The following is a 27,071-nucleotide window of genomic DNA, read 5'->3' as shown; positions in this document are numbered from 1 at the left end:
TGGCCTAACAGAATCCCAAATGGCTTGGGCTGAACATAGAGATCACGTCCTACTTTGTGTTCTCTAGCAATCTTTATAATGAACAAAGAACATTCCCTTAATGCAGTTTAGGGTGCATGGTTTGCATGCAGAAGATGCCAGGTTCAGCACCCAACATCTCCACTTAACAGGATCTCAGGAAATCTCTCTTCCTGAGATCCTGGAGACAGAGCAGCTGCCAGGAAGGCTCATCGGACACATATATTTAGGCACCAGGTGAAAACATTTTTATTTTCATAGGCCTTTGGCTAATTAAACAATCTGTGGCCTTTTAAACTGGGGTGTGTGTTTTGTCTATTGTTTTGTTTGTTATTATGCTATATATTTTGTGGTTCCATACTGCAAATCACCCTGTCAACCTTGGGTGAAAGGTGGCAGACCTTTTTCTCAGCCAGAACTCACCGACACCTCTTTGGTGCATCCCAGCACCTCTGTAGCATTGTAGTACTGTTCCCCAGCATGGCACTTGGGGCTGCGCAACAGGTGGTGGGCGCACAGGGGTTGAGGCGGTGAGATGGCAGTGGAGGCGGGTGGTGGCGTAAGGTGTCAATTTATATCTTTTTTCCCCTGGCAGTGGGGCAAGCGGCCTATAAAAAGCTCCACAACTTTGGTTCTTCTGGAAAAAGCCCCGAAAGGCGGTATATAAATTTAATAAATACATAATACCAGTCAAAGTAGACAACACTGCGTGAAACCGTCCAATAATGTGCCTCCATATAAAGTAGACTCATGTGTTCAGTGTGTGCCAAGCCAGGATAGCTGTGGCATTTCAAGAGGTGCCCTTGTTCTCTGCCATTCACCCCCCTATCCTAGAAATTCATCAGACCTCATGATGGGATGGGTATCCTTTTTATCCAGCATACCATAGGGACACACTGCATTAACCTTGAACGTTATGGGGGTTTTAGGTTAGCTTTTTCATTAGCCATTTTTACCTGCGTTTTAACGTGACATCTTTATTGAAATGCATTGTCGACCTGCAAGCTCTGGGGTGGAGCAGGCCGTGGGCATATATAAATAGTAACTGTGCAACGAACCCCACACTGTTCCATCGTGACACGCTTCTGCTCACTACCAGTTACTGAGCCTTCATTTGCCCTCTCCAAAGATCCCTACCCCCACCCCTGCCTTTTCATCTGCACTGACCTGGCCGGTCTTGTTCTAGAATAGCAGCATAGCAACGTCAGCCTGGCAACAACAATCAGTGCATGAAAGGGAAATAGACAAATAGCTTAACAGACAGGTTGTGTTTCTGGAAGTCTGTTGTTATTGGGGGATGTCTGTGTGGGCGCACAGCTGAAAATAAGTGAGAAAATAGCTTACAAATAATTCATGAGAGGCTTCAATTGAGAAGACACCTTAATGACTTGAGAAGCCTCCTGGCCAGCCCTCCCCGCACATTTCCTTGCTGATTAAAGGTCACATCAGACCCAAGCTCTTGTATAAACTGTGAGTTCATAGATGGGCATGTGTACTCTGTTCCAGGCAAGAATCAGCATTAATGAAGCATTAAGGCTGAGTAATCAAGCATTTAAAAAGTCAGGAAATGCAGAGTGTCAGCTCTTCCAGTTCTGCCCCCCCTTTTTTCCTTCTGCCTTTGGAAAAAGGGTTTATGAACCCGCAGAAGCACAGTGCATATAGCTGGCTTGGGAGCGTGCAAAAAAGTGGATGGGTCATCATGCATCATGCATTCCACCCATGCTGTCAGCCCAGATGTCATTTTTAAGTCCCTCATTATGGCTGTGGCTGTCCTTCCTTCCTTCCTTCCTTCCTTCCTTCCTTCCTTCCTTCCTTCCTTCCAGCTGGTTTATCAGAAAAGAATAACAAGGCTATCAGTGGCTACTTCCACAGTTGGAAGTAGTAGTGTCATGGACTGGCTGGATGCAAAGGAATGATGGGAGGCATCAACTAGGAAACCCCTAGGGAAGAAGGCTCAAAGCCAGGGGATTGGTGGTCAGAGGGAGAAAAGGGAGCAGACTGGGGGGAGGGGAGGTGTCGGAAGCTGAAGAGGCAACTGGATTTACTGAGCAGGAAGAGGTGGTGGCAGAGAGCAGTTCAGAATCCAAGGTAGAAGCAGAGGCTGGGGGGAAGTGGGGTCAAGAGGGCAGCGGAGAGGCAAACTGGTGGTGGTGCTGTGATCATCTTGCCTCCTCTCTGGTCTCCCAAAACACAAAGAGGAATGAAGAGGTTGGAGCAAAAAGAAAAAAGACAAAGGAGTCTCAGGGAATTTCAGTCCTCACAAGTGCCTCATTGGGGCAAGACCAGCTGGGAAGAGTTGCTGTGAGCTCTAGGCCTGAGCTGTTTTGTTTCTTTGAATAAAGAGTTAGCTTCATTTACCTTGTGAGTTATTGCTGACTTGCTCCTGGCTCCTGCCTTGAAATAAGGCTTCCGAATACCAGCTGCTGGAAGCCACTCTTGTGCTTGAATCCTGCTTTTAGGTTTCCCAAGAGAAGCATCTGGTAGGCCACTATGAGACAGGATGCTGGACTAAGTGTCAAACAAAAGGGGAAAGAGGTGCGTTTTCAGCATTTTCCGGAGAAAGTGCCTGATACAGCTCTGTGGGGAGGGGCAATATTCTTTTCTGCAGGTGGGGGGGGGGGAACCATGTCACCAAAACTTTCTTATTTGTAGATGGGACAATTAGAAAAATTCACTGCACATTGAATGAATAGCTCTATTCTCTGACGCAGGGATGGGGAACCTGTAGCCTTCCAGATGTTGCTGGTCTCCAGGAGGCTCAGCCAACAAGATCAGGGATGATAGGAATTGTAGTTCAACAACATATGGAGGACCATAAATTAGCCATCCCTGCTATAGGTTATATCAAATTCTGGTGAAGATATATATTGATACAGTTCTTATCTGGCAGGAAAGTGAAAAATCTAATTGAATTGAATTCATGGGTTAATAGATCCAAAAAGGCCAAATCCAGAATGAACAAAGGCTGCCAGAGATGGAAATATCTAGATATTACGATAGAGGTGGACACCATATTATAGAATAAAAAGAAAGATGTTTCTCATTTACAATCGCTCACATCCAGAGCATATCTGAGAGAATATTCCCTATGGCCAATTTATAAGAATCACACACAATTGCTCCAAACTGAAAGATTGTACAGCAGAATCTGAAAATCATGTTTTTGCAAAAAGAGGTTATCCAGAATAAGATGATACAGACAGCTGGAAAGTAAGTAGATAAAGTGAGTAGAGGCAGACTATAGCACGTTCGTAAGAGAACCCCTAAGAACTGACAAATATGTAATCTACCATATAATAATATCAGTGTTACTTTGAAGCGGCCAATGAGTAAATATTGATATTTGCTATAATGCGCTTGCGAGTGCAAAGGGGAAAAAACTTACGTAGTTTTTAAAGGATATGAAACAAAAGAGACTTGATTGTGAGTAGTGAAACTGCTCGGTTAGGTGCTATGGAAAGTCAGGTCTTGGTGCAAGGATCAAGCCCACTCAGGGGCAATTTTCCATGTGGCCTCTAAAAGTCTGCTGTAAGAGACAAAACTGTTTGTTTAACTCTGGCAGAGGGTAGGAATATACGAGTTCACTACATGTAATGCCTAATTTGTTGTTCATAGAATACAATCCCCATGCCCTCCGCAAAAAAGTTTGTAGGGAATATAACCAGATAGCCAAACATTAGAACTGGAGAATGTTGTGGTAATAAACATCAAAAGGTGGGAACACCATTAATGCAACACTTGGATGTATAAATCCTATAATATAGGAGCTCAAAGTGTTTAAAACAAATCAATAAAGTTTCTTTGAAAAAGAAGCCTGGTCGATTTAAATATTGGGCACCATGATTTCAGTTGGGCTCAATGAATCCCCTGATCTTCCTATACTGTTTGGAAGCCTCCACTTGTTTGTTTTCCCCCCCTTTTTTTTCTTCCAGCATAGCATGGCTATCTGCTTTCTCCACCTCTCCATCCACTGCTTAAATTAATTTGGGTTTCTAGATGCTGTGTAGAGCACAACTTTTTTTTCTTAACACTTCTTTTTCAAGACTACAGTTCTAAAGGGAGAGCTAATACTCTTTTTAGACTCATTACATTCTTCGCTGGAGCACGATAACCTTTCGTTTTACTGAGTTGTTTGTGATGATACTTTTAAATCAATCTCCCCAACTTGTTGCCCTGCTGGTGTTTTGAACTGCAACTCCTATCATCCCTGATAGCTGCGCTGCTCGGAGCTGTTAGGAATGAAGTCCAAAGTACCTGCAGGGCACCAAGTAGAGGAAAGCTGGTTTAAATATATACCACCTCTTCTTATTTTCCTCTATAAACATATCATAGAATTGTAGGTTTGGAGGATTCCCTGCTGGGTGAAACCCAAGGTCCATGTGGCCTAACATCCTGTTTTCAACAGAAGTCAGCCAGATTTCCTTGGAAGCTCCCAAAAAGGGTGTCATGGCAAAAGCTCCTCTCTGTTGTTTGTGGCCTGAAAATGGGGTTCTTCTGTTATGTATGCATAACATACTCTCCATAAAGTATGTACAGACTTGGTCCAGATATAAAACTGCCTAACCATGGTTAGCAGGTCCAGAGTGCCATGGGACTGGTGCACTTTCAGGGTAGGGTGCTGGAGTCTGACTTGGGAGAGAAGGTCAGCAATTCGTGAGGAACTGTACTGGCCAGGAGGGAAGAGTCGGAGACAGAAGAAGCTTCAGAGCTGGAGGGTGGTGCACAGGATGGGTCAGGAGAAGAAGAGGAAGAAGCAGGTCAGGCAAATGAAGGGCCAGGTGCTTCTCCACCTGCCCTTGCACCACTGTCTCCCTGAACCAGAAGGGGGTTGAAAAGGAATGAGCAGAGGAAGCTTCCACAAAGCTGTAGTCTCCGGCTGTGTGTGCACTGTCTGTCGGGGAAAAGGTACATAAACTGGTGGAAGGGAAGTGGTCCCCTGTTTCTGCAACTGCTCCTTAGAGCACAGACCTGGAAATAGCTTTGTCGATGTTAGATTGGTGTGTGTAGGTCTCCAGAGGTATAGAAGTGACTGTAAGTGTTATCTTTGCCAATATAGAGTTAGCAATCTGCCATGTGCATTCCTTTGTCCCTGAAGTACCCTTGACAGGCACTCGTCCCTTTTCTTCCCAGCTTGGACAAGCGTCCGTCCCCCTTGTTCAGTTTCAGAACTAGCTATGGCTTGTGTCCTGTGAGCACAGGAAAAAATATTTCTAGCCAAGATTGTACAATGCGATTTGGTGCTGACTACAGCTAGTGAGAACACCAGCACAGGTGTAACACTAACTCTTATCAATTTGCAAACTGAAAGGGAGGACAGATGCCTGCCATGTGGATTTTTTGAGTCAGCACACCCCGTGTCCTAACCCAGTATAGGGGATCAGGCAGCATCACATCTGCACAATGCTAGCCATGGCAAGCTTTTGCTACTGTTGCCTTTTCATTGCTGCCACTTGCCAGCCAGTGAGGAGGAGGAGGAGGAGGAGGAGGAGGAGGAGGAGGAGGAGTTTGGATTTGATATCCTGCTTTATCACTACCCTAAGGAGTCTCAAAGCAGCTAACAATCTCCTTTCCCTTTCTCGTCCACTACAAACACTCTGTGAGGTGAGTGGGGCTGAGAGACTTCAGAGAAGTGTGACTAGCCCAAGATCACCCAGCAGCTGCATGTGGAGGATCAGGGAATCGAACCTGGTTCACCAGATTACGAGTCCACTGCTCTTAACCACTACACCACACTGGCTCTCAGTGTGAGAAAGCAAGCGGTGGCGTCTCCTGCTCTTCCTTCCCTCCACCAGCATTATCTGGACCAGGAAGAGAAGCAGGTGAAGAAGTTGCTCTGGTGAAGAAGAGGAAGCAGGGCTGAGAGGGCTTTTCTCAGTGCCTGCTCTACTGGGGTGGGGCCCTTGGCAAACGCCTGACCATGCCAACCCTGCCGCACCAAGCCGCTCTGATTTACACTCATTCTGTCATCCAAATCACTGAGAAGTTTCAAAAAGAAACTTGATCAGCTGGGAGTTTTCCTGTTGGAACTGGGCTCTCCGTTCAGTGTGATAAACAAGTCTGTTTTCCTGTCTAAAAGCTGTTTGGGGCATTGTGACGAAATACTAAGCCTAAGTGATTTTTGACTGACAGGCAATTGTTCTTTATGTTTTTGCCTTGTCCTCCCATCCAAAGGCAGCGCCAGTATCAAAGATAACAAGGCAGAGGCTGGGATGTGAATTCTCCCGGCTTCCACAACTAAAGCTGGTTAAAACCCTATTCAGAGACAGGCAGCATCTAATGAGCTTCAGGTTGGAAAGGTGTCATGGTGGGGAACTTTAAAGTGGGTGGTTGCCAATTTTGAAAGGGATCTGTCTGGGTCCTGAGCCTGGATGATTTTGGCTGCAAGATTAGGGAGCAAGTCTGACAGGCAGGTTAGACCCTCAGCACATAACACAATTCTCAAAGTTTTGGAGTGGAGCACAAATTGTGTTTTGCTTGGGATTTTCCTGCTATCCTATCCTACTTGAGAAGAAGCCATATTTGCTGTCTCTTGTTAATAGTAGCAAGAGCATATTGAGCTAATACCGGGGTGGAGGTGGGGAGGGAGAGGGAGAGAGGGAGAAGGAGAAAGAGGAGGGAGGGAGAGAAGCCACAAATAAGCTTCCTTCCACATCTCTCTGAAGGATGGAATTAGTCACTCGCTTACTTGAATGGCACCTTACCTGCCTTTTAACCCAGCTCCTGCCAACCTAGCAGTTTGAAAGCATGTCAAAGTGCAAGTAGATAAATAGGTACCGCTTCAGGGGGAAGGTAAACAACGTTTCCGTGCGCTGCTCTGGTTTCGCCAGAAGCGGCTTAGTCATGCTGGACACATGACCCGGAAAAACTGTCTGCGGACAAACATCTGTTCCCTCGGCCAGTAAAACAAGATGAGTGCAGCAACCCCAGTGTCATTCACTACTGGACTTAACTGTCAGGGGTCCTTTACCTTTACACTGATAGTGAGATGCTGCTATGGCTGGCTATGGCAGCCTTTGTATGTTGCAATGTAACAGGCCACATATGGTGAGTAAAGTTGTACCTTTATCTTTACTAGTAGCCATTTTCTGGAGTCAAGTTCAATTTAGTTCTTTGTAGGGGTGCCACAAATATCTGCCTTTTTGCTCACATTGAGAAAACTGCATTTTTTTATTTTTTATTTTTTTTTTGCGGATAAGCTTCCCAAGCAGGCAGCAGGTTTGAAAACATTGTCCAATGTCTATGGAGTGAAGGAGGCAGCTATGGAAAATTGCATAGAAATATATTGGGAGAAATACATACAACAATGTGCAGACTGGGTTTTTTTAAATGCAAATTGATTCATAAATGGGGTTGGCTGAATGGGGTGGAATTGAAAAAGCAACTGAGAGAAACTGAAATTGACAAATTTGTCTTTCGCTAGTGCCCAGTAGGTAATGTTGAAGCAAGGTATTGCTTTCCCCGCATTATATGTCAAACCGCAAGCTGCTGTTATCACAATTACTCACCTTCTGCTTTTTGGATGTGTGAATGGTACAGGCGGAGGCAGGGGAAAGAAGTTCCTGATCTCCACGGAGCTTGCAAAGAGGAAGCGACAGCAGCTAAAGTGTTTTTTTGTTACCTCTGAGGTCTGAGCAATAACCTTAAAAACAAGCACATGAAACGGTTGAGTTTAGAACAACTTTCCTCTTGTTGTAATGCATTTTCTGTCTTCATTTATTGCCTCTTAACATCTTTGTTTACGGAGCTTGGGAAGCGATCTGGAGAGGTGGCAAGATCTGGGAACAGGTTGAGAGCAGCTGCTTTGGGCTGCCAGATTTGACTGGGTTAAACGTGAACATGGATTAGCAGAAACAGACGCTGTCAGAGGCTCAGGAGCAGAAGAGCAGGGGAGAGAGCAAATAGAGAGCGGAGGAGAGGAATCAGAGGGGAGCGTAGGGGAATATGACAGTGGCCCGAGAGATTCCATGAGCTTCTCCAGCGAATCAGAAGATTCCCAGGAGGGGGCGCCTATGGTAAGGGCGAGGCGAGTCCCAGGGGGGACGATCCATAAACAAGGAACCAGAGGGGAGTCCCAAAGGAGTAGCGGAGGATTAGGACCAGTTCCCCCACCAGAGCACAGTGGGGGGGAAGAGTCACATGAGTCAGGACCAGCTTCTCCTCCATCGGGGAGTGGGGAAACGGAGGGAAGGCCAGGTCCAGCTAGCCTCCCCGAAAGAGGGAGCAGTGACACAAGTGTAACGGTCAGAAGGAAAGTGGGAGGCTGCGCGCGCGCGCCAAGTTCAAATGTGGAGGAGCGCGGGGCAGCAGAAAACCCGGATTGGGAGCCAGGTCCTAAAGCCCGAAAGAGGGGGGGGGAGAAGAGTCGGCGGACTCAGCGTCAGAAGAATCGAGGAGGGCTGAGACTCCGACTAGCAGGAGGACCCAGAGAAAGAAGGAACAGAGGAAGAGGTGGAGTAAGGCTAGAATCTTAAGCTGGTGTCAGGGGGGAGGAGATTCAGATGGGACTTCTACGGTCTGAGGCATAGATGTAGCGTTGCGCGCTGCGCGTCTGGAAATGAAACTGAACTTCAATAAAGACTTTTTAACTTGAGGAAGAAGCAGCGTTGGTCTTGTGTGAGCTGGGACCTTGGGCAGCGCTGACAGACGCATTTCTGGATTGACGCTCGCTTGGAACATTTTGCTATGGGTCCCCAAAAAGTGATGCCTGTCTTGGGACACTGCACCAGTAATGCTAGGACCATGGTAACCTCTGAGACATGAAATGATGTAGGAGTTTCTCATGTCCGCCTAGGAAGGAAAGCAGGAAAAGTGGACAAAAAGGTAAAACTGGACTCCTGTCGGCTTCTGGACTTTGAACCGTTAAGACAGCCAACCTGGGGCTTGCAAGACGTTTTGGGCTACAACTCCACATCAGTCCCAGTCTGCAACAGCCATGCCGGTTGGGGCTGCTGGGATTTTGTTCCCAAACATTTGGAGGGCACTAGGTTGGAGAAGGCTGTATGATCTGTTTGCTGCAAACATCACAATTATAAACTGTTGTATCTAGAAGGAGCATTCAGAATTTGTTTTTGTTTTTTTAAGGAACCTGGAACTTGGTAAGGGAGGCATTAAAAGACTTGTTGCTTCTTGCAGTAAAATCACTAGCCGGAACACTGGAGAATACACGGCAGTAATTTTATTAGCTTTTCTTTTCCATATTTGGGGTGGTGGCGGCGATAGCATAATGAAAAATATTTTCCTGGAGCTCATATTTGTAGTATAAAATTACTGCTCCACTCTGGTGCTTGCTAATTGAACTGGAAAATAATCACAAGGCATGTGTGAGAGTCACGTGACTCCCGATAGCCAGAAGCTTATCTGGGCAATGATGAAGGGATTGGCGGGCGGGAGGATGCAGTAAACTGAATTTTATCTCCACCATTTGGCAGTATTTATAGTTCATCAAAAAGAAGGGTACATTGTGATCACAAAATGTGGCAAAAAGATGAAATGGTCAGATTGTTAAGGGCTGTTCTAAGGGCCCCTTTATGCATTACATTTTTCAGGTGTAAGCCCATGTTTTAAGTCTGCACCTTAAAGTGTTGCATGTATAACGTGTATTGCAAACACATGTATTAAACAGGGGAGCCATGATTGGCTGCAGCTCTGATCTCAGTATGCATCTCTGTACAAATTTAGCACAGGCCGGAGTTGGTGGTGGAGCACTGTTCATGCTTTGCAGGTTCAGTCCTTGGCATCTCCTGTAAAGGATCTCCAGCTGCAGTGCTGGAATAAACCTTTGCTTGAGCCTGGTCACAGCAGACAGAGATGGGCCAGTGAACTGGCTGGCAGTCTAAGGCTACTGGAGTTTGCCTGTAATGTGCAAAATGGCCCCTAGGCGGCAAGGCATGTGATCCATGTTTTGTTCTGTACAATTTGTCAAGATCTACCCAGTTTTGCCTTGTGCGACGTGCAAAAGCACATTGCTTTCTTTTCAGTGTGTTAATGCCTGTATTTTACGCAGCTGGATTTTCTACAGAAACACAATAAAAGTGCATTCCCTTGGAATCGAGACTCAACCATAAATACCAAACAGTGATCCCATCCTGGGGCTGCTAGACAGACATAAAATGTCTCAGGGCCTCTTAGTGTAAACATTTTTTGTGTGGCTCTGATGGAAAAGGGTTGGATTTATGTCTTTCCCCCATCCTAATCTTTAAACAGCCTGTTTTATTTATTAGTTTTTTCTTAACTTGAATCCAAAAGTCCACCATACTGGAATGAAGGAACGGCCTCTAACCTAAATACTTACCAGATAAATTGCAACAATAGGTAAAGAGCTCAACCCACATTGTGCAGCAGTTTTGTCCATCACAGAGAGTTGCACACACCTTTGGGCGCTTGGGATATAATTCCTGTACAACACTCCTGCAGGCAAAGTTCTGTTAGAATTGAAGGGGATTAACAGTTTGCGATATTTCAGGGGGCTGCTGTTGAGAGCAGGCAGGAAATCACAATCAGCATGCAAAAGTCCTCACAGAGCTCTTTGGATCCTGGGCACAAATATTCTTTGCATATCAAAGATGATATATGAGTGATGGAAAATAATCTTTAGCAGATATTCCCAATGGTAGAAAATCATTGCTGAAAGGATTTCAGGTCTAGTGATAGTTGTCTAGAAGAAGCCATGTTTCTTCTAGTTGTCTATCTAGAAGAAACCATGATCATTTGTTATAGATCTGGTGGCTTCAGTGGAATCTATTGCCATCTAGATTAATTCCCTGGATTATGCTTTTCCAGCATCATTCTGTCTGACCTTGATTCTATGGAGGTGCTGTTGTGGTTGGAACGCATATCAGCACCCCATCTGGAAGACAACATACTATCAAGAACAGCCGTGACCCGTGCTGTAAAGAACTTCTGTTGTTGCTCAGAATCTTTCATCTGACGGAAGCACAAAAGCATCCATCGCAGAAAGCTGTTTAAGGCGCTTATGTCTCTAGATGAAACATATTTGGAAATATTTGATTTTTCCTCCTCCTGGCTAAAACCCATTTGATGCCAAAAGGAGGTCTGTTCTGTAGTTAATTTTAGAACAATAAAATGTATTGGCAAGAATGAAGCTAAGACTGGAAAGCAGAAGATCAAGGAGGAGGGGGCTGTTGGTCAGCAGAGATTATTGAAGAGGCCTGTTCCCATTCCCTTCGAAATAAATAACTGCTCAGGCTCTCCCCAGATCACCTTGTCACTTTCTTAGCCCTCTTCAAGAGGTAACAGATTGTCTTATTTGGGCATCAGGGATGATTACTGAAAGATGTGATGCAGTGAGAGAAGCCAGATTTTAAAGAATGCCCAAGGGCTGCAGAGATTGCCTTTTGAGCGGTTTGGCTGCCTCTAGGTCATCGCTAATTAGCTACGTGTTGCCGAAAGAAATAAGCATTAAAAATGTAACACCATGTGATGGAAACAGTCACCAATCACACCATCTCCCCTTTGAAGTTGGGACGTTTCCTGTCGCCCTGAGAAATCTGGTGAAGAGAATACAGTCACATGGGGAAAGTGGCAGGGAAGGGAGAGGAGAGCATCTATCTGAAAGAGCATTTAATAAAGCCAAGGCAGTATTGGAGCTCAGACGAGACCGGAGTGTGACAGCTGTTACTGGATCTGTGATGCATACAGGCCTGCTGGCAAAAATGCATCACTTTGTATGATATCTGGGCGCCTTTTCTGCTGTCCATAATTGCAGAGATGGTGTCTGCATAAATCTTTTCCCCAGTGCACCTCTAGCAAAAAGGAGCTGAGCTGGGGGGGTGGCAGCCCCGTCAGGAGAGGAGCTCTAGCACGAAGTGAGAATTATTCACATCTCCGAAAGCTGCAGTAGGCTTTCAACCAAACATAGTGCTAGATAGCTCCAACAGTGGTGTGAATACAAATGTTGGCATTCGTGTGGATTTACCTGTTTTTGTAGGATCCATATCACGGTGGCTCCACCACCATCCCAACTGAAGGCAACAAATCCCAAATGGAAGGGCTGTCTATAAGTATGGAGTGTGTGGTTTTCTAGGTTAAAAGCTGGTAGGGCTTAAGGGTCTATCAAACCAAAGAAAGCATGAACTGGGACCTTGTGTGTTCAGGCTAGGGCAGCCTTTCCCAAGTCTTTGGGCTATAATTCCCAGCCAGCATGGTCATTGGTAATGGGAGTTGGAATCCCAAAAATCAGGAGGGCATCAGCGTGGGGAAACTTGGGCTAGGATTTTTTCCTCTGAACTAAGACTGTGGCTGTTCAGAGCCTTAACAGCAGTGGGCAATCTCAACTCCTGCAATGTACAACCAGTATGAAGCCTTTGAATTGGCCAGACCTGGTATATTATTAGTCATATTTATTATTTAATATATTTACATCCCAACCTTCCCCCAAGTTTGGATTCAAGGTGGCTTACAACATTTTAAAACATCCGTTCTCGATGTCAGGATAGGTATCAAGAGCTTCGCCTTTGCCTTTTGCCAGATCAATAACTGCACCCTTCTGCGGGCTACAGCTGCCCACTCAAGCCCCCAGTTCCCCCAGTAAAGAGCCTGGATTTGGGGAAAATGTTTCACTTCTAGTTCCTGAAGGAGAACCCAAAAGGTAGAAATCCCAGGCCAAAATAAAAAATTCAGGACAGTTTCCCTTAGTTAAGCAGTCGAAGCCATTCCATTAGGACACCAAGGAGGTAGATAAAAGGAAACCTTTTCTGGAATGGTGAGTTCTGTTATCTGAAGACAACTTATATGCGTCTGTCACTCAACCTTCTGTCTAGGGGCTTCCTTTGCTTGTCTGTTAACTTTGCTGCCTTCCAGTACTGAAATTGGCTGTGGGTTTCTTTGTAAAGCTGCCGGGAGAGCCATCCTGGAGAAGGCAGCAGTCACTGGAGCAGGAAGGGATTTAAGTGCTGCTGTGTCTGACTCCCAGCCTCCAAGTATTAGCACAATAATGAATTTCAGGCCTGGCTTGGGAGAGAAAAATATCATTGAGGGCTGTCAAATTAATTGATCTTCCCAGCATCCCACTTTTCTGTTTTCTGTCATGCACGGCTTGCTGATCTTGTTGAATCATTTCCCGAGTCGACTCGGTACCTTGTGGAAGACACTGAGGCTGGTTATAGCTGCTCAGTGCCACGCCAAACTCATAAAATAAGGCTGAAATTAATTAAGGCGATAACGTTTAAGCTGGCTTGACGAAAGGTGTCACCTTACCTGTTAGGTAAGCCGAAACCATTCTGATGTCAAAGTAGGTGCTTGGCGAGGGCAGCAGGAGGTTAAATGTGATTTGCAAAGCGCTACAAATCAACAATGTGAATGGGCATTTTGTGATGGGTAAGATGCTGTCTGGATCAGCCTGGATTTGAAGTGGTCTGCGCATTGGAGAGCAAGCCCAAGACTCCAGGGAGGGGGAAGAAGAGACAGTCTTGTCCTCCAAGGGGCCAACACAGCACCACAATGATCCAGACTTAGGAAGGCTGGAGTCAGACAATATGTCAGTTTAGCTCAGTATTTATCTACACAGACTGGCAGCAGCTCTCCCAGGTTTCAGACTTCATAGAATGAACCAGGGCCCTTCTATATGCAAAGCAGGTGTTCTACCACTGAACTATGGCCCTTCTCCCAAACAATTACATGGGTTCCTCCTGACTTGCCCTTTCTATTGCTCCTTCCTGGTCAGGCCTGAGTCTTTGACTGGACAACAACCAGCCTTCCTCTGGGCTTACTTCCCCATTCATGCTCAAGGTACCTTCGCTTGTTGACCTGCTTCTTCCTGCTCTGCCTCTCTGCCTGGAAGTTGCTCTGCATATTGGCAGGCCTTTCTGACCACTTCTCTCCCATCCCAATGCAGATGGACACAGGCCCCTGGCTCCTGATTGAGGGCCAGGTTAGATGTAACATGGGTCAAGGAGCTGATCCTTACCCTCTCTTCCATGTGATACAAGTGCTCTGTGATGGCAAGGGCAGCATGTCGCATTGTGCAGTATTCTCATGTGGCGTTGGGAGAGCAGAGGAGACATGAGGGGTTACCAGCTCCCAGTTGCTTACTGCATCTAGTTTAGTTCCCACTTTCCCTCTAGACTTACCCTCCTGCAGATCTTCTCCAGGGCTCCATCCAACTTTGATCCCAGCTCTGTGGGACACAAACTTCATCTCCTCGCAGGCTTGACTGCATCTGTATCCTGGTTCCGGTGTTTCTGTGGGCAGCCACTAGGTCTAGAACTGAGAAACCCCCGTTTTGTGTACAGCTACCCTGGGCCATCTAAAGCCTTCCTGTTCAGGAATTTGCTTGAGTAACTATGGCCATTCCTGGCTCCAGCTCTCAGCTTCTTTTCTGGTTCCCTTGGCTCAGACTCAGTTCAGTTCCTGGCTCTGGACTCCCACTCAGTAGCTGCCTATACAGCTCAGCTCCGACAGTGTCAGCTCTTGGCAGGATGCAGCTGGGATGTCCCTTGGACATAGGGGAAGGTGCAGAGGGGCAGTGGATCTGGTCACAGACAGGTCAGAGGTCAGGCACCAGGCCAAGCAGACAAAGGTCAAGAGCAGAAAGCAGGAGAGCAGGCAGCTCATGCATAAGATATGTTCCTTGGACGTATGAGCTGGCTTGGCTTTTAGAGCCTGGTGTGCCTTGATTGGCTTGGAGAATCAGCTGATAGTATTCAAGCTGGGAGATCAGCTGACTTCTTTGGAGCTAGCACTGCAGCCCCAAAGGGAAAAGGGTTGCCATGTGTCCTCTTTTTCCAGGACACAAGCCCCTAAAGTCTAACTAGCCTGAGCTTCTGAGGAACCACAGTGTTGGTGACCCAAGATGTGACGTGCTAGACCCTGGCTGGTGGAAGCCTTCCATCAAGGCCACCCTCCCACTGCTTTAGAGAAGTAGCAACCAATATCATCTTGGGTTTCCCTTTTTTCTTTTCCTCATCTGAAGAACAATAATTCTTCCTCTCTCTCTCCCTCTCCCTCTCCTTCCCTCCCTTGTAGACCTAAATCCTCTTCTTGGTGTCTCTGACTTTGCATGCAAGTGACGAAGCACATGCTGCTGTTCTTGTTTCTTAATTTATACTGAGGTTCTGCCTAAGGGCACTAGGCTGAGACGAAATAAGAACGTAGAAGAGCAAAGATGACTAAACCTAGTGTGAAGTACCAATGAGATTTGCTATCAACCCCGTATGTTGCTTTTACAAAACAATTCCTTGTGTCTTGGAGATGGGCAGCCAAAGTGCCTGTTCTTCTTCTGTTGAGACAAACTTTTCATACAATTATTGCCTGCCGGATCCATGTGCTTAAGTGTCAGTGGACTCCCTATGCTAGCATCAGTCCCCGGAGCCTGGTGCCACCCGCCCACTCCATTCCACCTTTGCAAGGATAGTTACACTGTGCAAAACAGCTGCCAAATGGATTAATCATACCTGCTCTTCTTCAGCATGATTGTAGAGCAACTCACCCATCATGAGTAAAGCACCACTTTATCCCCATTCCCCCCCCCCAATATTCACCCCCACAGTCTCTTTCAAAGAGAGGAGCCTGTCACAAGAAACAAGGGAAATGATTTCTATTTGGCAGCCGATGAATCCTGAGGTCTTCAACAACCCACCTGCATCATGAATCACCTAGAAGGCCCTCCAGCTGGAAGCTGCAGGTTGTCACCCTCACTTTTTTATTTTATTCTTTAACTACCTGGGAGGAGGTCGAGGAGGAAAGCCAGTGGGGCGCAAGGGAGAGAGATGCAGGAAATATACCAACACCCCTAAAATAGCATCACAAACTAAGAAAGCTAATCAAAAATATCCCAGAGAAGTAGGGCCGCATGGCCTCTTTCCTCAAACCGGGCACAGCAACCTCCAACGTGCTATCTGCTCGTTTTAAAAAAAATCATTGTTTTTTATGTCCTGCCCCTAGGGCCTGATGAAGGAGCCATATATAAGAAATAAAATGTTCTCAATATGGTTTTATGTTATCATCAATGAACATTGGCCTTGACAAGCCAAAATAGAGCTTCTGTAATCAGAGGCCATTTGTCTCTGATCACAGGATGCTCGGGGTGAACAGCAGGCACATTATGCTCTGCCTATGAGCATCTACAGAAGTAGATCCTTGGGGCAGGGAGGACCCAGAGCACAGCAGTGGGGTGCATGGTTCACACGCCAAAGGTCTCACACTCAATCGTCTGCATCTGTGTTAAAAGTACTAGGAAGCAGGGGAGTTTCCTAGGTACCTAGATGGACTCTTGGTCTGATCCTGCAAGGCGGCTCCTTAATGTTTGCTTGGGGATTGATGCCTACCTTGGGAGCATCTCCTGAGAAACTGATTTCCTTTCTGCAGTGGCTGCTGTGACCATATCTATCTATCTATCTATCTATCTATCTATCTATCTATCTATCTATCATCTATGGCCTCTCAGTTCTCCTTCGTTTGGAAACAAAGGTAGGATCTTATTACAAGATGGACCAGAAGATGTGCAAGGATCACGCAGTGTCTTCTTCTTTATGTTGGAGAAGAGATCTTAGTGAGATCAAATACCCTGAAAAAGCTCGTGGGATCATTGCAAGTTGGCAAAGCTTATCAAAGCAAAAAAAATTGAGATTTTAACTGTGTGCTTCTGCTGCCCTACAAATGGCTTCTTTGGTGTTACTGATGTTGCAGACAGATGGCCTGGCAGCCCCCTTTATAGGGCTTGGATGGGGGAGGGAGATGCTGCTGCTGCTGCTGCTGCTGCTAGTGGAAGTTTCTCTTTTCTCGTGTGAGCTCAGATCAATATGGCAGGCTCACAGATGGTCAGGAGATGCAACACAGGCGTGCTCGGAGTCGTCAGCAATGAAATGCTTTCCTTCAGCAATGGAGTGTTGCTGTCAAAATGGCCTTGTGCTTATAAGTAGGCAGGAGAAAGTTGAAAGGTCAGAACCTGCTCCTGTTTCTGGGATCAGGATTTCGCCTTAGTGTTTATTTTTAACTAGGTCTGAGCCAAATATTCTCCTTCTTTGTTTTTGAGTCTCAAAAGTACATATTTTTGAGGGCCAAACCAGCACCAGTCCAAATCCCTTAATCATATTTTTTTTTCTTGTCTCCTCAATCTGGTGCTGCTTTCTTGGTCATTTCCAACCCTGCCCCTCTTCTTCCACCCGCCCCCCGGTTCCATCCCTTTCCAAAGTGATTCTAGTGAAATGCCTTTCTTCTTGGGCCAGTGTTTCTGCTTTTGTAGAAACATGTGGGGCTGCTCCTGAAGGCACTTCCCCTTTCTTGCTCTAGGCCAGGGGTCCCCAAACTAAGGCCTGTGGGCTGGATAAGGCCTGAGGGAATCGTTTATCCGGCCCATGGCTATGCCCGCTGCTGCCACTCATTCTTACTGGCGCTGTGCTGCACAGCTGCCCACTTCCAGGTCGGAGGAGCACTGGAAATAGCTTGTACACGTGCGCAAGCATTATTTGCTCATGCGCAAGCATTATTTCCGGTGCACATCCGGGTTGGAGGAGGCCCGTGCACATGCGCAGAAGCTATTTCCGGTGCTCCTCAAACCCGGAAGTGCGCCGGAAATAGTGTGTGCGCACGTGTATGGGCACACGCTCCCCTGCCCTCCATCCCGCCATGTGATCGGCGCAGGAGACACCTGCCCGAGGCATGGTAAGTTTGCTGACCCCTGCTCTAGGCCCCCATCCTCATCCCCAGAAGATTAGAATTCTGAACCCAGAGTCATTACTGTCTCATGGCCAAGAAGCACTGCACAATCCCTGCCACGTGCTTACCTGTAGCAGAAACAACTCCTGCCCAGCATCCATCCTGTTCTTGATTTGGGAGCAATGGAGCTACAGGTGCAGGTGTGAGCTCAGTTGCTTTCTTTGTGTGGGTGTGCCACAGTTGGGTGTCATTCTCTGATTTTTGGTATGTGAAAGCTGGTTCATTACTCCCCTGGTTTTAAGGCAGGAAGCAGGGGTCTCCCACCCTAAAGAAAGAAGGAGATATGATGTGGTGGTCAGGTGGTTCTCAGACGCTGAATAAGAAGTGCAAAGAGAGTGTGCAGTTGATAGAAATCTTGCTTTGTACTTCAGATTGCTCTTTGCCTCTCTCACACAGGTATTCAATTTCCTTTCTGGCCCTGTCAGCCAGCTTCTCCTTTCTTGCCCACCCTGAAAGAGCACCTTTTCATTGCGTTCCCTGGAAGTCATTTCAATCGCTGTCCACTCCCTACCCCCTCTTTCGTAAATTCACTTTATATATCAAGCCAGCGACACGGGGTCAAAAGTCTTGGCAAGAAGCAATTATTATAAAGAACTGGCCGACCACTTTTAGCTTACAAAGAGAATATTATAGTCAGGAGGAAGCTAGAGACACAAGCATTATTGCAGGGAAAAGCTTCTTTTCTCAGATGGATGGATGGATGGATAGATAGAATCCCTTGCATGTCACCTGGACACTGCAGTTCACAGAATCATACAATTGTAGTGTTGGAAGGGACCCTGCGTGTCATCTAGTCCAACCCCCTGCAATGCAGGAATCTCAACTAAAACATCCAGGACCACCCCACCTCTGCCCTATTAGAGTCACATTGTTAAGCTGTCCTGCGGGGGTGGAGAGAGGACTGCGCAAAGTAATGTCACAGAGGCTTCAAAATCTACCAGCTGCTAAGAAGAAAAATCAAGAAAAATAGTGCTACTGACAACCTCATAAGTATTGTCAGCCTGAACCCCGTCACGTGGGCCAATTTGTCTTGTTTGGTGTTTTTAATATTTCTATCACTTTAAATGAACACCTCCTAATTATAGTGATTTACTAGCTACCTAGGGACATGATATTTGAGCAGGGCCTAATGCTTAGGAGAGGCTGATCAGTGAGGCATGATTCAATTTGGGGATTTTGATAATGATATCACCACCCAGGAGAGCAAAGTTTTGAGCAATTATTCCGCTTCTCAGAAGTCTCCTCTGATTGCATTGCAGAACTAACTTGCCTGTGTCTCTCCCATCGCTTCCTCTCCTGCCCTTCCATTATCCTTATGTTTTGGGACAATAACTAGGAAAATCCTTTAGAAAGACAAAATCACATTTTGGTAGCTTTATGTTCCCACTTTTAAAAGTTATAGGATCATAGAGTTGGAAGGGACTCTGGGGGTCATCTACTCTGATCCCCTGCAATGCAGGAAGAGAGAGAGAGAGAGCTTCACAGTATTCAACACAAAGCAAGGCTACTTTTCACTATCTGAAATACCTGTCGAGGCTTACACTCTTGACCACTGCCCCTCACTGGTTCATCTCTCCTTAGAACCAGTTCATCTCTCCAGACAAGACCCTGCCATGTCACGGGTCTATTTTCTATCGACCTATTCTTTTCAGCTGGAGCCCTCCCTGCCTGGTGCCTGTCTCTCAGCTCCGCCTTCACTTGTTCCACTCTGCAAAGGCAACACAACACACAATAGTTACCACCTGGGGCTGAAAGATGATAGATCTACTGAGAGTCCCATTGTCTGCTCTTCAAAGATGTCTGTGTGGGAGAGACGCTGGCTGCTGTTCTAAGGACAGTATGGCTGGCTTTTCCCTCATTAGATCAGCACACTTATAATGTGGACCCCACAAAATTCTCCTCCAGCCCTAGTAAGGGCCATCAGGATCTAAGCCACTCCCTTTGTCCTTCCAGATGTTGTTGGACTACAGCTCTTGTCATCCCTGACCACCAGCCATAGGCATTGGAATCCAACAACATCTGGAGAGCCACAGGTTCCCCATCTAAGCAAACGTGTGTCCTTGATACTGACAGCGTTACATCTGACCATGTCCTGACCCCGATCACACCATTTGACCCAAACATTTGGAATCTGCTCTCCTCTCCTTTGTTATCTCAAGGTCCTTCTGCACCCAGTTTTCGGTTTGAAATGGTTGTGACTTTCAAGACTAGATCTTGTGCATACACCTGAGAAGCCTGAAAGAGGATTGTGTGCCTTGCATTTTGTTTCATGCATCAGCTTTGTTTCCTAGGCTGCCCTTTCTGTGTGTCGACATTCCAGAAGAAGCTGGTGGTCTCTCTGTGAGGCAGCTTTGCCGTTTTCAGAGACAGCTGCGCATAGACAGTTAGCTCCTGACATTTAGAAAAATCTTAGAATCTAAAGCAAGAGGCAGAAACCAAAGGATTTTCCTGCTAAAAGGTCAAAACTGTGGGTTTGTGTGCTTTTTTTCCAAATAAAAGAAGGGAAGGATGTTTTAACATTGGTTTGTTGGTCTGTGACAAGATCTAAGCCTGCTAAAGTGGAGATTAGAAAATACAGACCATGGCAGGGCAATGAAAATGGCCAGCAGCGGGAGGATGTTGTGAAGTGAGGGAAAAGGTTAAGAAAATGCAACAAGGGGGTTGCTTTGAAAAGAGTGCCTTTGTGATGCAATGCACCAGGTAATTCTCCTGGGCAAACCCCACTGAATCTGCCTGGCCCTGTTTAATGCCATCCGAGCTAGTGTCCTTCATCATAACCCTTGGAAGTTAACTCCATCAGGGGATCACGTATTGCGCAAATTCCTTTTATTGTGTCTTTCCTAAAGCAAACTGCACAATCTCCATACCTCTATTTGTAAAAAAGCAACTCCAGGGGTGCTGTGATCCAAATCAGAACCATGGCACGGCGGGAAAGGGGAGCGGGTTAACCCTTCACAAAAATACACACCCCAGTTCCCCCTGTGATTTCTATAAATAGCAGCTTTGGGGGGAAATGCTTCAATGTTGGATGGGAATGTGGCGTATGTGTGAGGAAAGTGTTTAAAAAATAACCATAGTGTGAGGAAAGTGTTAAACCTGCCCCCACCCTCAAAAAATTGTGCACAATTGTGCCCCCCACCCCTACCCCTTGCAGCTGCATTCTATAAAGAGAAGGATGTGGGGGATCCCAGGCATGATATTCAAATGCACCTTGACACACACACACACACACACACACACACACACACACCCAGCACTCTTCTCTCTGTTAATGGTTAAGAATGAAGCGCCCCTTTCTGTTCTCTCAAATGAGGTTCAGAAGGTTACATTTTCTAAATCTCCACCAACGTGGCATACTTGTCATTCCAGTCGTAAGTCGCGCGACACTCACATGCTCTGGAGTCGTGTATGTTTCATTGCCGAGTGACAACACTGATCCTCCTTTGTGTTTCGCATGTCGCCGCGTTGTCTTTAGAGATGTTGGCATGACCCTGCCAGTCGGATGCAGCAACCTCTCAACACGGAGGGCTTAAAGGGGGAAAATGTGATGCAGCATCTGACACCCGTCTGCACTGAATGTGCGCTTGACTTCCCACTTGGCTTGGGTCAGGGAGGAGGGCGAGACTTGACAGCTAGGAAAGCTATTCAGGCTTGTCGGAAGAGCTCTGCCGCACCACAGAGGGATGAAGAAGCAGAGATGGAAAGGTGGGGTGAGTTAGACTCTTGGGCAGTGGTAGCCACACCAGTGCCCTCCAGAAGTCGGACTACAAGTCCCATCAGCCCCTTTGTCAGCATTGCCAGTGGTCAGGGATGCTTGGAGTTGGTACCCTTTCTCTAGTTGAGTGGTAAAGCTTTTCTCGGCTGGGCACCACTTAAGGTGGGAAGGCAGCGGCTCACGTCTAATATCTCTTGTGCAAACAAGGAAACAAAATGAGATAGAAAATGGGTGTGGCAGGGAGAAGACTTGTCCAGGTGCCTCTTTATGGCATCCTAGTTTTCTGTGCACAATGTTCTCTCTCCCCCCCCCCAAAAAAAAAATTTATGGTGAGAATTACAAGAAAATACAAATTTTCACCTGCAGACTGAAATGGTACAGTCCAGGAAAAACTTCATTCCTTGATTCTATTGGCTCTATTCCTGTACTCAGAGGGACAAACCAAGCAACAGAACCTCTGCCACTGCCATCCCTAGGCATCCTTACAGGGCTGTGAGGTCCAGAACTACATAGAGTTGACCGATTGACTAATCGGTTTTAAGACTGGTGGATCACTACAAGGTTGTGGCTAGACATGGGTGGTGTGTTGATATATCACCTGGGATCGGTTTGGTGGCCAGAGCGCAATGGCTCCTTCACCCAGCGGTATTTCACTCCTGAGTCAGGAACGGTGGTGGTTTCACCCATGATATATCACCAGGTGAAGGTGCCATTGCGCTCTGGCCCTCAAACCAAGGGACAAATGAGCCTTGAGGCGGCAAAGCCAATGCAGCTCATTCTTCCTTCAGCATGCCTGGCATTGGCAAAGGAAGAACTCCCTCTGCTGCTGGCACCTGAAGGAACAAAATGCATTGGCCCTGACCCCGTGAGGTGCTGGGATGAAACCACCACCACTCCTACCAAAGGAGCTGAGGCGGTTTCAACCCACTGTCTTGTGGGGCTGGGCCCGATGCAGTTTGTTCCCCCTTCTGCTGGTGATACATTGCAATGTTGAAAAGCTGATATCGCCCAGCACTAGTTGTGACCTGTTCTAAGGTGGGTTGCAACAGCATCACCAGCATGACAGAATTGTTTGGTAGGTTCCCAAATATGTGTTTTGAATATAGGTGGTTCCAGGTCTGTAGTGACTGAAGAGTAATCTCAACCAAGTCACCTGTGTCTGCTTGTATTGGAGCTTATGTGCATAGGCCACGTGCAGACATTACTTCCCCCATGTTGGTCTGGTGACATTGGAGGATGTGCAGAGGAGACAGGTGCACTTTTGTTCTCTCTGTGTATGGGCAGGACCAGGACCAGGTACCATCCAAACCAGCCAGAGAAACTAGCCGTCATTAGAGGAGAGGACACAAAGAATGAATGGGCTGGGAAGTTTATTCCATAGCTAAGAGAGAAAGGGCAGTTGGATCATGGGCCACTCCCTTCTCTCAGGCAACCATTTGGCCCCTTGGCAACCTTCCTCTCCTTCAGTGGCAGGTAGACGGAGTGGAACGAAAGCCGAAAGGCACTATTTCCGAAGCAACTGGCTCACTCAGCGACTGAGAGCTGGTGCTCTGCTGTATCCGTAGCACAAGCCTTCCAAAAGGAATATATATTAAAAAATATAAAGCCCTGAATAATTTACCAATATCCAGTGTTAAAAGGAAGATTGATGGTGTTTTCCTTCTCTCCGAAGACAGCTAATCTTGTCTCATGCAGAAAAGCAAAGGCAGCTAAAGCCTCTTCTCTCCAAGGGGATGCCAGGACATGGCACCATCACGGGCTGCAAATTCACACACACACACACACACACACACACACACACACACACTGCCCTGCCACGCAGGCAGAAAGCCAGCTCTGGATTTACAACCAGTGTGTCAGAGGAAGTACAGGCTGGAAGTGCCAAGGAGGGAGTGCAATTCAGTGGGGAATGCCTGCTGTCTGTGCAAAAGGTTCCAGGATCCCTTCCTGGCATCTCCAGTAGAAAGGATCTTGGGCTGCAGGGCCAGGAGAGACCCTTGAAGATAGAGGGGGGATCATTTGACTTTAAAAAAATGATAAACTGAAAATATAGTTTTGCCAGGCAGTAGACAGCAGTGTGTGTGGGCATGTGTATCAAAAATGCTTATCAAGATTTTTCATGTGTTGGGTTCATATGGCTTCTTGAATAATGGAAAGGCTGTTTGCATGATCAGGCGCAATTTACTCTTTTGCATCATTCAGTTGGGTTTTGCTTGTCATTGGCAGCTTCAAGGAACTTTGTCCCCAGCCCATAAAAAGCCCATTCAGCCACCATTGAGGTTTTCATAGAATCATAGAGTTGTAGAATTGTAGAGTTGGAAGGGACCCTGAGGGTCATCTATTCCAAACCCCTGCAAGGCAGGAATCTCAGCTAAAGCATCCATGGCAGATGGCCAGTCAACCGCTGGTCAAAAACCTCCAAGGAAAGAGAGCCCAGCACCTCCCAAGGGAGTCCGTCCCACTGTCAGTCAGCTCTTACTGTTCTTTCTGATGTTTCCTGATGGAAATTCTTCCTGGTGTTTGCTCCCCTCTCCACTGCCTATGCACTTTTGAGCCTATTTCCATCAACCTGCGGCCCTCCCAACATCGCTGTGGGACTCTGGCGCTGATCAGCTCCAACCAGCATGACCAATGGTCAGGGATGGTGGGAGCTGCTGCAGTCCATCATGCATGGGGTGGGGGCACAGGCTCCCCAACCAAGGAAGGAAAGAAGGTGAGATTCGGCACCTAATACTATCATTGGGGGTGGCGGGGGGTTAGGGGCAATCTTGCCACCACCCCATCAACAGACATTATATTGGAAGGCAATTGGGCAATTTCAGAGCACACAAAATTGAGCTGTATCCAACTATTTTCTACTCTGATTAGACCCATTTAAATGAATGGACTTGAGTCCCAGTGCATTTTTCCTAGAAAAATAGCTGTCGGTATTCACCATGAATTTAATATAGTAATTGTCACACTTTTTAACAAACAAACAAACAAACAAACAAACAAACAAACAAAGAGGTGCTGGTACTGCGTACCTTGAGTACCCCCTGAAAAAAAACCACTGGATATGACTAATTGGGGACAATTAATTTCAGTGGATGTACTCTGGGTAGCACTTAGATGGATACAAGCCATTCTCCAAAGGTTTTGGAGGAGGGTTATCAAGGCAGTGGTCAACTCTTCTTTGATTTTAATAAAGGACCTGTAGCCACCATCTGGGCATGGAATGATAGAATTGTAGAGTTTGAAAGGACCACAAGAGTTATCTAGTCTCTCTCTCTCTCTCTCTCTCTCTCTCTCTCTCTCTCTCTCTCATCAAGTCTCATTCTGGGACATTCTAGGTTTTTTAAACTGCCTGTAGGTTTGGAGCTAGAATAGTGTTAAAGGTGGAGAGGATTCAAACATCCCCTGTGAACCTTGGAATATCTTGTGCTCCTGAAATACCCTGAGTTTTGAGAGGGACCAAATTTCCCTGAGTTTTGAGCTGGAATTTCTTGCCTGAGACCTTACTGCTCAGTGCTCCTTTCCTTGTGGGGTACAGCTTCTCTGGCCCACTTTCTGCTTGAGTCATTTCACCCTCCAAATACCTCTCTCCACAATGGTTTGCCTGCTGGGCTACCCTTGGCTAGTCTTCTGTGTACAAAGCAAGGGTCCGTCAGCAGCTCTGCCTCTCTGCCCTCAAAATTCCCCCTTCAGCCTTGCTCTGCTCTAGCAGGATGGATGGTGGTGGGTTCCTGGGTTGGCAGCAAAGGAAAGGTTGTCCCTTTGAACTGGGCCTGGGGACCCTTGCTAATGGCTGTTTGGGTACTGCCGCCTCAAGAAAGCACAAAATCAGGCTGCATTTTTCACATACTGTTTCTGATGTGAGGCTTAAATGCATGAAGCAGCTCTGTGGTTGCTTTTGAACAAGATGCCTTCCTGATTAAAAAAAACAACAACTCATCAAAACCGACTTGGGTGTATATGCCGCTGAGCTGTTTAGAAATCTAATGGAAGTAGTGAAGGTTGAATTATCAGATCTTCGGGAAGAACGAGGGGAGGGGGCTGAAGGGCTAAGACCATCAATCTTTCATGGAGACAGGGGATAGAGCTGTTTGTATATTCCAATCCCATTGAGACTGGTTTTTTTGATAGATTACCTTCAGTGGCGCTCCTTTTTCTGCACACGTTAACTCGACAGCCGCTTTCAAGTTTGTTTTCAAAACGTTCTCAACATTCTTCCCACTGCTCGGCAATTCATTATTCATCTGAGGCTTGCACAAGGGAGCATTGTTCAGAGATTTTGGAAATGCAGAATCTTAATAATGGCCCAATTAAATTGTGTGTTGAACACCTGCCCAGCAGTAGATAACGCTACCTTGATTAGAATAAGATATGCTGTAGGAGTCTCTGCAGCGAGGGTGCTGGAATGTGCTGGCGTCCTGGGAGAACAACACTGGCAGTCATGAATTAACAGCTTCGCTTCCCTTCTCCCACCCACCCTCCTCTTGTTTCCCCCCTGCAGGCATCCAGAGCCCCCCATGCGAAGATGCAGCTACTGGAAACCGAGTTTTCACGGACAGTCCAAGAGCTGATCGACCTCCACCTTCTGCAGCAGGACAGCATCCCAGCCTTCCTCAGTGCTGTCACCCTCGACCTCTTCAGTCGCCAGACCGTGGCCTAGTCCGGCTTTGGCTGTGCTGTTTCTTCTCACCTAAGTTGAAATTTTCCAGTTTCTGCCTTTAATGGTTTCTCAAAGAAGGGGCCAAAGAGATCTCCCCACCCCACTCTTCTTACTCATATTGGATCTTGGTGGCCAATGATAGCTAGGGAATGGGGGACAGCATCTACTCACCTTCCCCCCCCCAAAAAAGAGTACATGAGTACATTTATGAGGTTTCAGAGGGGTTATGGAGAGCCCCTGCTGGCTGGTAAAGACACCCAAGCCAGAGAGAATGATTGTCTGGTTGCAGCCCAACTTGTTAGCTGGTAAAGGACAAATGCAAATAAGTGTCCAGTGATCCTTCGGGTTTCTTTAATATCCGGACCCCTGAGCACACGTCCTGCTCTGAGGCTGTCCTTTCTCCCCCTTTGGCCCCAAGGCTTCTCTGACAGTATCTGAAATCCAAGGACTGGGAGGGAATGCTTTGTGCTGCAGTAGATTGAGATTTTGACCTTTACCTTGTGCCGGATGAGTCCTCCTCACCTTCTGTTAATTGCTCTTCCTGTACCCTTTCGAGACAGGGGTTCTATGAATAAAGTGTCACTTTTATATCAACTGTGCAGTTTACATGGAAGCCTGCAGTTCTCACTTGCAACCTGACACTCGATTCTAGGGCTGTTTTGACAATGAGACCTGGATGCGCTCCAGAGTTTGGCTCCTCAAGAATGAACACAGGTAACAGTGATGAATCAGAAGCAGAATTTTATTATGTCAAAAAAGGAAATTGGCTTATTATCTCAAAAGCAAATTGGCACATTTACTAAAAACATTAAACGCAATCAGCAAAGAACACATCAATACTAGGCTGAGCTTGGGAGAATTAAAACCAGTACAAGAGTTATTGTTAGAAGCAATCCTAGGAACACATACAAAAACCAGGAGAAATTGGATGAATGGGGTGGAGAGGAGATTTGACTGAGGGGGTAAAAGTGGTACTGGAGAGGGGAAAATGAGGGCTGATTGTAGCGGCAT

At 46.6% G+C, this 27,071-nt stretch overlaps 1 protein-coding gene across 3 annotated transcripts in view; it reads left to right on the top strand.

Moving 5' to 3' along the window:
* MAD1L1 (mitotic arrest deficient 1 like 1) overlaps nucleotides 1-26,532 on the top strand; it is a 439,244-nt gene extending 412,712 nt beyond the window's left edge. For all 3 annotated transcript variants that reach the window (XM_053365680.1, XM_053365678.1, XM_053365679.1), the window contains one exon: nucleotides 25,902-26,532. In XM_053365680.1, coding sequence (XP_053221655.1) covers nucleotides 25,902-26,060 — 159 coding nt within the window. In that variant the 3' untranslated portion in view covers nucleotides 26,061-26,532. The remainder of the gene's footprint in view (nucleotides 1-25,901) is intronic.
* The last annotated feature ends 539 nt before the right edge of the window (nucleotides 26,533-27,071 follow it).

This window comes from Podarcis raffonei, chromosome 14 (genome assembly GCF_027172205.1).
Source record: "Podarcis raffonei isolate rPodRaf1 chromosome 14, rPodRaf1.pri, whole genome shotgun sequence".
Taxonomy (NCBI): domain Eukaryota; kingdom Metazoa; phylum Chordata; class Lepidosauria; order Squamata; family Lacertidae; genus Podarcis; species Podarcis raffonei.
The sequence above is the reverse complement of the archived record's forward strand: the minus strand, read 5'-3'. Positions and strand labels throughout refer to the sequence as shown.